This window comes from Pagrus pagrus (assembly GCF_965226575.1).
Source record: "Pagrus pagrus genome assembly, chromosome: 9".
In the NCBI taxonomy this organism is placed as follows: Eukaryota; Metazoa; Chordata; class Actinopteri; order Spariformes; family Sparidae; genus Pagrus; species Pagrus pagrus.
The window spans coordinates 19029114-19040100 of NC_140193.1; the positions used below are offsets into that span (position 1 = coordinate 19029114).

At 41.3% G+C, this 10987-nt stretch overlaps 1 protein-coding gene across 1 annotated transcript; it reads right to left on the reverse strand.

Moving 5' to 3' along the window:
- Positions 1-2117: 2117 nt before the first annotated feature.
- fancb (FA complementation group B) lies at positions 2118-10915 on the reverse strand. The gene is made up of 8 exons (XM_084361463.1): positions 9770-10915; positions 9531-9686; positions 8405-8488; positions 7935-8063; positions 7059-7231; positions 5774-6201; positions 5453-5693; positions 2118-2924 (listed from the first exon to the last, which is right to left on the reverse strand). Exons 1-8 carry the CDS (start codon positions 10706-10708, stop codon positions 2513-2515), a joined length of 2562 nt encoding a protein of 853 aa, XP_084217589.1. The 5' UTR covers positions 10709-10915; the 3' UTR covers positions 2118-2512.
- Between the last annotated feature and the right edge of the window lie 72 nt (positions 10916-10987).

Consider the following 10987-nt stretch of genomic DNA (forward strand, 5'->3'; position numbering starts at 1 on the left):
GTGCTTACAGAATCATATGACGGCTGTGCACTATGCATTAGGGTGTAGATTTAATCAATAGCCTCCCACTTTGTTTAGTTGACCCGCTGAGTTCCAGAGTCCAGAGTCCAGGCACCCTCTGACCCCGATCAATAACAGTCGACTGCCCACACAGACCAGACCAGTGCACTCATCACGACGACATCAATATAACATAGCTTAGCAGCATCATTCATCATAATGCATGTCTTAAGGTGATATCATTAAAACAAACACTCTGTGGTTAAAGTGTGAGCAGAAGGGTCAGCCCAAAACTGGAACCTCATTGGAACTCAGTTTAACTTAAATGTTAGTGTTAAAATTTTTGTTTACATTAGTGATATTCAACTCATCAATAAAATAATATTTATACGGTCAATAAATTAAAGCTTGGGTCTTTAAATATTTTATTGTTCTTATTAAATACAAAAGAATGGCGGTCCATTTCTGCCAGAAAATGAAAACAAATAAATGAAAATGTAGTTGTGAAAAAAAAAAAGGCTAACAGCAAGTATGGTGTTAATTTAATTAATGCTTCTGCAAGGAGCTTTCAGGTTTTTTTATTCTGGCAGCTCCTTTGGACAAAGATGAGGATGGCGAATCAAAGTAGACGTTGTTTTAGGGCTGCATCGTACCACCAGACTCAAAACTTTAGGACTCATCCAACCCAAAAAGGTCTGAATCCCAACTTCTGACGGGAATTAAGAATTATAATAATCATACAGAAATAGCCAAACGTTTCTCTGATGGTCTCGTTTGCTTGTAAATGATAAAGAGGAATCAGTTTCAAATTAAGACTGTTTCACAACCAGTAAAAACTTCCTTGCAGTAGATTTAAAATTGAATACAAACTGTAAGTCATTTAATTAAACTGATATAGGGAACACAAATTAGCTTTTGATTTTTCTAATTATTTTTCTAAGATAATTTTTCCCGGCAGAAATGGGCTTCCATACCAAGTGTCACAAGATGCAGCTATCTGTCAATTGTCAATTTGACTGCGAGTCATATGAAGCTAGATGCAGTGCAGATTTTGGTTTCTCATTGTCTGAGTTGCCACAGCGTTTTTCATCAAACACATTTTCATTCCCCATTAAAGTGAGGGCACCCTGCAGCCTTCTACCACCACTCACAGTTAATACAAGTTAACAGGAAATAATGGGATGACAAACCATATATCTTACTCTAGGTGACAGTCAGGGCTTTAAGGGAACACCGATGAAATTGAATTTTCATTTTCACATGTGATCCATTTACTAGTGGTATTTACTGTACAGATTTCACATTCTCCCCTTCGATGCTAGAATTGACAGGGGTGTGTATTGTCTCGCAGCTGAATAAAAGGTGTCGGGAGGAGTTTGGCTGTTTTCTGTGTACGAGGGATAAAAGGAGCAAAAGAAAAAAATGTTAAAGGCTGAAGTTGTCTGAATCTAACGAGAAAATTGAACTGGGCCCCAAAACTTAAAAAAAATAAATAAAAAATAACACTTCAGGAATGACTCATGAAAATAGGAAACTTTGAAGTCCTGTAGCAGTCAGTCCAGTAGAAGCTGTTACTTGCAATGAAGCAGAGACATTGAAGGTGTAAAAGAGGGAGGGGGGTTTATCTCTCCTCAGACTGAGCACTACAAACACACGGAGCAGCTCTGGGAACAAACAAAATGCACATCCTCGTTTTTTATCCCCCACTGGGAGGGAAAAAAAACCCTCAACAGCAATTTTCTCAAACACCACTGGTCAAGCTGCTGCAGACCCTATGTATCCAGCAAAGCCAGGGTCCTTTAAAGTAGGGTTTGATGTTTGCTTGGACGAATAGTATTTTTAACAAACAGTGCTGACAGCCTGTGCAGCATCACAGGAGAAACAGCATCCAAGGACTTTTTATTTATATCCTTTCACATGAAAATAACTGAACCATGGGGGGAAAATGCCACTAAAAGCTTTCAGTCAACTTCCAGCCACTGAGCAGATGTATAACCCTTTTCATCTACCATCATCTGTTGTCTTTATTCATACACAAACAGCTTCATACACAAGCAGCTCACTCTGAGAGAGGAGGATTCCTACTGAATAGCACACACCAGCAGCAGACTACGACGACGACATTAAAGAGCGTTTACTGAACACACAGAGGGTCTGAAGGGACATGAACAGAAGAATAAGCAGAGAGCAGTATCACATCAGTATCAGATTAAGGCTGTGAAACCCAGGAAGTGATCCAATGGAAATAGGCCGAGGCACTCTACAGCAACAGACACCAAGCAGATAAAACCCCCAAGAGGCTGGAGCAGACACACATGGTTATAAGCAAGCCAGCAACACGAGGAGCTCTCAGGTGAAATGTGCAGTGCATACATAATGAACTGTCCTCTCGGTGATTACACTTGACACCATACACTATTAAAGCATTTTTTTTCCCCTTAATACAAAATGATTGTCCAGGAAACACAGATTAAGCGATGAGATTTCCAACAACCACCGCATGTGCAGCAAATTAGCTGGGCAAAGTCCTCTGAGTGTCTAAAAGAGCTGCCAAATCCCCATCGAGCCGCACTTGGGACATGCTTTGGGTCAGCCTACGGTATCTCCCCACATCCACCAGGGGGCTCAACCTCTTCCTACTCCTCTCGACGTCCCGCTGCCAGACCTCTCGACACCTCTGGAGACCCTTTACAGAGGCTGGCTCAGGGGTCTCCTCATGTCCAAGGCTCTTCCTCTTCTCATCCTCTTCTTCATCACAGAGTAGCAATGAGGCACACTCTCTGAGTGACACCACCTCTTTCTCTAATGCCAAAGACAATATTTGATCTGCACCCTGCCCTCTTGAACCTTTGACAGGCTGGATGGAGCAGGACACCGGCAGGTAAGCCAATAGAGAGTCCAGGAACTGTAGCATCTGTAACTGGCTGTAAAGGAACAACAGAGCAAGAAGTTATATGTTATTACCCAATATATGTTGCGATGAATTAAAACAAGATTCTTGAAGTCTTCTTTAACCGTTCCTGTCACTCATCAGCTGCTTCACACACCTACCTGCAGAGTTTATTTGCAGAATTTGCTATTTTAAGTGCTCTGCATGCCAGAGAATCCTAATCACTTTGATATTCAGTGGAATATTGCACCGACATGCATCCTAGTCAACTTCAAAGCCTTGTCAACTTTGAATCCATTAATATAAATTGAGTGTTGCCCTCTTCTACTTGCAGAGCTACCTTTTTTAGTTATATTAAATAAAATGGAATAATTTGAGAAAGTCCCTGGCAGTGAAGTTTGAACCAATACACAGAGAAGGAACATCAAAGCTGGCAAATGAACAGAAAATCTCTCTATTAGACAAATTATTGTGCTTTTCTCACTTTACAAGACTATCGAATTAGCAGCATATTACAACTCATAAAATGCAAACCAAAGGGGATTCTTTCTAAAAAAAAAAAAAAAAAACAACAAGAAAAATGGCATTAAGACAATAGAATATAAAAAGGTCATATCAAGACTTGTTAACGAGGTACTCGCACACGTGGGAGGTGCAATTCACACTCCTGCCAACGGTTTTTACACCAGTCCAAGCAAAAGCAGTGACGTGCCAGTGTATGCAGGGAAGAGGACCTGAAGTAAGCAAATATGGATGAAAAAGGATAAGCCTTTTTGCAAATATTCTAAAAAGAAAAAATGGATTCACTAGCTATGTTCACATGGACAAAAAAGCTTCATTCTTCATAGGGTCTGTTGTTTAAATGCAACAAGGAATTTAATTGGGAGAGCTGTGTGACATGCACAAAAGTTAAAGGATAAGTACCGTTTTTTACAACCTGGACCTTATTTCTGGCAAAAGATATGGTCATTTACTCACCCAGATAACTTTGGTGTCATTCGGCGTCGTTCGGACGAAATTAGATCCAGTGTAGCGGCGATATATCCATATAATGGGAGAGACGGGGCAGCGACACACAGCCTCTATATAACACATTATCTGCCACGAAACTAGTTAATTTCATCAATATTTTGTTACGATATGCTAGCGCTATTAGCCTCTGAGTCCGGGCTCGTCCGTTATCAACATCCGGGGTCAAACTAGCAGCAGCAGCTACAGGTAAACAAGGCGCGCTGTCGCGGGTGCGCGCGCAGCTCAGAGACGACATCTTCCAGGTCAGAGGTAGTAGATCAGCCTACAGACCCCGGATGTTGACAATAGACGAGCCCGGACTCAGAGGCTAATAGCGCTAGCATTTCATAACAAAATATTGATGAAATGAACTAGTTTCGTGGCAGATGATGTGTTATATAGAGGCTGTGTGTCGATGCCCCGTTACTCTCATTATATGGATATATCGCCGCTACACTGGATCTAATTTCGTCCGAACGACGCCGAATGACACCAAAGTTATCTGGGTGAGTAAATGACCATATCTTTTGCCAGAAATAAGGTCCAGGTTGTAAAAAACGGTACTTATCCTTTAAGTTTTGTCATGCCTTCCTCTTCCTCCTCGGATATTTTATCTCTTATGTTGCATGTCTGATCAGCTTCTTGTCCTGAAGACAGATATGTATTGTCGTCTATGTTAAGTATTATTAGAATTTTAATTTAAAACAAACTCCCTGCAATAGACAAGTACACCCTAGAAATGCCATCTTTGGTAAGTAGAGAAACGATTATATCGTCTACATTGGACAAATTTATTTTGATCAGTTTATGAAAAGGTTTAGACTACCCCTCGGCAACCATAGAAAATGAATTCAATCTGGGCCTTTATTCTGACTGTTTATGTGGATCATTTTTATTTGGGCTTTAAACAGATTATGTTCAGAATACTAGGCTTAACGTAAACACAGATACTGTCTTTCAAAGATACACAAAGTGTATTTTTAGGGTTTCTACACTCAACAAGTTAAATATAAAATTTAAGACCTTTTTTAAACTATTAATAATGCAATTCAAGACCTTTGTCTTGCTGAAGTCAGCGATGATGAGTTAACCCACAAACCACATTACGACACACTAGCTGGGAGTGCACCGATACATTCTGACGTGGCTGCAGTTTCTATAACTGGCTTTTGGTTCCATGTTTGTTTTGTAGTTTTGTTATTGCATGATCAACACATTTTTTTCAAGACTGAGGTTAATGCAAAATCTTAAAAGTAACATTGATAACTTTGTAAATTCTTAAACCTATCCATGTTTTAGGAGCTTTCAAAATTATATTTTTGACATTTTAAGGACTTAAAATCAGATTATTGGATTATAGACTTTCTAAGGACCCAGACATACTCTGGTTTTGGTAAATTGAATTCAAAGATGAAAAACTCATCCTTTTACATTAAGAACCGATAATATGACAATGGGCAAGGCTGAATACTATCCAACCCATCAACACCTAAAACTCTGTGGTCAGTAAAACATCCATCTGACCGGTATCTGTAAATAAAAATGATTTACCTGGAGTGGACAGACAGTTCCCCCTGGAAAGGGGTTATCTGATGCCAGTGCAGCAGCATGAGAGCAGATGGTCCCGAAGAATCTAAAAGTAGATACTGAGGGCTCACTTCTATCCTCTTACAACCCACTCTTTTCTGAATCCAACCGTCTATATCACCTAAGCTGTGATCAGGACAGTCTATATGGAAGACCCTGCGGTCCAGCACCGCCATCAGACTCAGCAGGTCCTCTTTAACCTCATCTGGGCACAGAAAGAAGACGATAATAAACATCCATGGGTAAAAATTTAAGTCTCACTTTGTGGGCATTTGTGATTGTTACCTGTTTTGAGTTCAGGGTTTTTCAGCAGTCGGGTTTGGAAATTACTGTGAATGTCTAAGTCGACTTGACCACAATGTAGGATGACCGGTGTTGGGTTGCTCACGAGGCCAAAAGCATCTTGTCTCTGGACGTAATGGAGCATGACACAGCACTTGACACAGCCAGAGTTCAACAGAGGTGTCAGCCTGGTCACAGCAGTCACAGCCAGTCTGCATGTGTTGAGATCACTGGGGCTGCCGGCGTTGTGCTGCTTGCTTCTTTTGGCTGCTGGCTCCTGAAACGTTGAGGCAGAGGAGGAGGAGGAGGAGGATGATGATGAGGAGCAGGGTGCAGGGAGCCAGAACACTTGGCTCTGGGTTTGGATGACTGCGGGCGTTGAGCTCCGGCCCGTCTCTGTCAGGATGGATAAGCTCACACTGGCCACTGGTCTGGAATAAAAATAACACATCACCTAGAATGAGATATCACATGGACAGTAGGTAATCAGATACAAAAATACATGAATGTGTGACTGCTCGTGAACCGATTACCAACACTGATATCTCAGAGGTGGAGAAATTACATCAGCTGGATGAGTGCACCAATCAGAACTACAGTATAGAGCTCTCGAGGCGATCATGCCAGAAGTAGTTTTCCTCCACATGTTCTCAAAAGGAAAAAAAAGAAACAGGAACAGGTGGATGGAGGAATCTGATCTTGTTCCAGCAAAAGGAGCTCGGACAGTTATTAAAAACCTGTTGCCATGGTGACCACGTAGCCACCCTGCATCTGCCTTGGTGAAATTCAGATCAAGTTGGGGCAATCAGAGTCACAGAAAAATGTTCAAATAGAGACTACAGGTGAATAGAGTAAAACATCTTTAAAAATAACTATCACCATGAAACTTTGAAAAAAACCCTATAAAGTCCTTTGAAATCGAGTCAAAATATTACCTTACAGACATGATCTGTCTATCTTATAAGAGGCACTGTAACGTCTTAGTTTGGCAGATTTGATCAGGCAGCAGTGACACGATCTGACAGCTTGACAGTGCTATATTAACTAGGAGCGCCATATCCATTTTGCCTGTATCCTTACCATAAACACATGGATTCACTCAACCAGATGAACTCGTTATGCTTGACGAGACATCAAGAGGACGAGCATTAAAAGAAAAGTCCCTACCAAGTGTTAAGCAAATGTCAGGTTCAGTGGACCCTATATGGGAAGCCTGATTCCTTTGAGCACATAATAATAAAAAATACAGAAAAATTCACTTCAATTTAAAAAACAAAATCATGTTTACACAGAGTTGTCAGTAGTTAGTATCACTCCAACAACCAATCGGTCCTTGGCGATGCGACGCCACAGCTTGTCAACTTGAGGTTTTGAAGATACTGCTGGCATGTCTTGTGTCTTGTCATCTGAGGCCTCCTCCTTTGACTCATCATCGCTGTCCCACAGAGCAGTGAGGCCTTCCTGGACAAAGTGCAAAGACTATAATCAGTAATGACAAATTTGTGACAGCATTGACAGCAATAGCAAATCATGTCAGACATTTCAGTTTGACCACCGGCTCATTACACATATGGTAGGGACACATGTACTGGACTATTTAAAAAGAAAGAGTTGCTGCAGGGATTTGAAATTTGCTTTTCAAAAAACATAGTCTTGGGCCACATGTCCCATATGCTATGGATGTTTGTTGTATCAGTAAAGCCTGCAGTTAGTTGAAGTTAAGTTAAGGCTTTTAAGTTAAGGCTAGTGGACAAAGCAAAAATGATGAACAAAATAAAAATATCATACAAATATATACACACACACACACATCAATGTAAAAATTAAATGACACAATGAGCGACAAAGTACAAGGAAACATTTGTGGCATTTGTTTTCATTGCCTGTATTTTGCTCTTGCTTCCTCAATGCCAGTGGCAGCATTAGGAACGCTGACCGCCTCTGCCACAGTCGAGCTGCCATTTTAAATATGACAACTTATCAACATGAGTGACTGTGCTGGAGCAAAACCAAAGAACTGAGGGGGAGGAGGGTGGGTCTAACAATATAGCTTCCTGTTTTATGGAAAGAAAAGTGGAAAATCTTTAAATTCAGTTCCCAGCCCTCTAAAAAAACATCTTAATAATGTATCAGGCTGTTGTACATCTTCTTCCGTGAACAGTACCTGCTCCGGCTGTGTGAGAGTAGATTCTTTCTCTGAGACCACATCAGTGAGGGCTTGGACCGACTGCTGCAGGACTCTTTCTTTCACTCTTACTTCTCTCTGAAGCTCCTGCAGCACGCTCAATCCACTCTAAATGACAGATTATATTTGACTGACAGCATATATTGGAAATTGAACACACAGTGTCACTACATGGACTACTAGCAACATAAAACAGCCAAATTGATGTAACATAATGTGCAACACAGTGTGCCATTGTTACACATTACATCAGACACAACTCTTCAGACATGTAAAACAAAAATATTAATAGCTCAATTTGTTCATTTTTTCTTGGAATCATAATTAAAATTTTGTAAAATTATAACATGACATGAACATTTGCATACATACATCATCTACATATAAAAAGAAAACAAAAAAGAAAGACAAATAACATATGAGTGCTGCTGTAGTTTATAAATGCTCACCTGCAATCTGGACTCTAACGCTTGAAGAGTGAGGAGGTAGTTCTCTGGTGGAGATGTTTTTGGTGCTTCACTGTCCTGGCAGCGCTAAAAACATGTATTTTCTTTTAGTCACTCTGACTCTGTCACAAATAGGGATGCATGATATACATTTTTTTCAGCCGATTCTAATAATTACTTCCTTCTCAAGGCCAACACGGATAAAATAACTGATATTTTCACTTTTTTATTAGTGTTTATGCACACCTGAGGGTAAGAGAGGCTAAAATGTAGTGAGCAAAGGCGCATGATTTAATATTCCAAGGGGTCTAAGAGGATTTGTTGTGTAACAATCTCCGTTTTTTCCCCTCTTCTCAGAGTCCTTGCAGATTATTCATTACTAAAACTGTAAAAAAAACAAAAAACAAAAACAAAGCCAAACGTTGCCATGTTTGGCTCTCTTGTTTACACTGTGTGACCCTCTACCCAGGTGCAGCAGCTTGATTTAATGAGCGGACAATAGTGTGCTGCACTCATTCCCCTCCATCTTCTTCTCTGTGTTTTTTGGCAGATTGCAAAACCAAATTTAAAAGCAACATTATGTAACATTTTTACCTTAAAATAATATCATCAAAATCATGTTGATGGTACAGTGTCTTGTAATAGGGGGAATGGTGTCTCTGTCTCAGCCACTCCGCCCCCCAATCACTTGTTTCTGCACTGTGTAACTTCAGTGAGAGGGCAGGATCACAGCGTTACATACATGATTCAACACATAACATTGTTATGATGTAATGGGTTTTGTTTGGAGTTAGCACCTATTTTACATCTGACAAACTGTTACAGACTTGGGATTTGCATTTACGACAGTGGTGTTACACTCAGAAACTGTGGGGGGTGCCAAATTCCAAAAAATGCCAATTTCTACATAATGCTGCTTTCATATTTCACAGCTCTGTTAAGATTTGTTGTGTTAAAACTCGTAACCTTTTTGCCGCTTCTCTTAACCATTGTGCAATGTGTATTTCAAATTGCAATTGTATTGTTTTCTTGTGAAACTGAAAAAGACGCTCTCTACTGTTGCAGCAGTTTCATGAGACTCTATTGGAGCATTATTAGCTCTATTATGTGAGTGATAATTATGCCTTACAGCATATGAGATGCCACAGAGGTCAGTGAGGAGGAATCTTTCCAATGGCTGTCCTGTTTCGCCTTGGTCCTTAAAAACCAGCAGCATCTGGTCTGATCCACATCCCAAGAAGTCATCCACATGGACCGAGCTGACATCGGACCACTGGGTGGCTATCTGAAGAGGGTTTAACAAAATTGGGCTTAAAAAGCTTGTAGTGACTGAAATTATAGCTACAGGAAGACAGATTTTTTACATACCTGAAATGTTTCCTTCCATACAGTGCATACGTGCCCTTGGTGAAAGGATACGGCGAACAGGCAGCCATTTCTTCCTGTGTTGACCACCTGAACATCCTCAGGTTGTTCAAAGGGGAGCTGGCAGATGTCTTTCACCGTGCCGTTCTCAAAGTAAACAAGTTGCTGATGAGAAGTTGCTGCAACCAGAGTGGATTTCAGCACCCCATCTCCATCCACCTTTTCAGCTGAGAGCACCAACATGCACCTTGTGATGCAAATGTAGGGATGAGGCAAAATCATAGCGCCATCAAACACATCTCCATTCTCAACAAAATAACCCAGGGTTTGGCTTGTGGGTTTGATATCCGAGCACTGTTTTGGACAGCTTTGCAGTCCAAGAACAAACACCTGTTGTGTGTGGAGGGGCAGTTCTCCAGCAACACAGTGGGACAGCTGTATGGGGATCTGTCTCACCTCTCCTGCCTGCAGAGATGTATAGAAGACATCACCAGCATGGCTCCACAACACTGTGGGACCCTTGAGGATATACACATCCTCCTTAATTTGATAAGGGAGTTTAAACTCAATGCAGGCTTGCAGTCGGTTTGAGCTGCTCAGTGTGAGGAGACTATACTGGAAGCTCTCTCCTTTCTTACTCTTCTTCGTCACTAACACACACGGTGTGGTGACTCTCTGCTGGACATTTATGGCGCATTTGCATTTTAAGATATCCACATGTGATGATCTCCTCCCGCTGATGACAGCCGCTCCGTCTGCTGCAGCTGCTGCCTTCAGGAACGCGTTGACTTCCCGGTCAAATGAAAGGCTGCTGAACACTAACTCACTTCTTTCGCTGTCATTTGTGACAGAAGCTCGTTTAGAGTCAAAGAAGAGTAACTTTCCAGCGATGGAAAGGCAGTGGGGAGTTTGATACGAATCACCAGAGAGCAAACTCTCCATTATGAGACACTTCAGGCGCCTACCAGCTCAGAGCTCTCCTTTTCGACAGCTTTACGTTACTGCAAAGTTGACAGCAGTCACTTTCTTGACAGAAGTCACACCAAGGTGTGCAACTGGACGACTGGTTGCTAAACTAACTTGTAAAAGAGAAATGTATCCGTATTCAACGCTTCACTTCGACTGTTGTGACACTCGTAGCGGCGCGCCAACTGAAGTCAAACGCTTCCTGTCAGCCCGAGTGCATTGTGGGTGAGAGCTGGTAAACAGTAGCGAGTTGAC

Excerpts from the sequence above, each read along its gene's own strand:
- fancb (XM_084361463.1), bottom strand. The coding sequence starts at position 10,708 with ATGGAGAGTTTGCTCTCTGGTGATTCGTATCAAACTCCCCACTGCCTT. Across the intron at positions 5,694-5,773 it reads AAACCCTGAACTCAAAACAG|ATGAGGTTAAAGAGGACCTG; the intron begins GTAACAATCACA and ends TTCTGTGCCCAG. Across the intron at positions 2,925-5,452 it reads GAACTGTCTGTCCACTCCAG|CCAGTTACAGATGCTACAGT; the intron begins GTAAATCATTTT and ends GTTCCTTTACAG.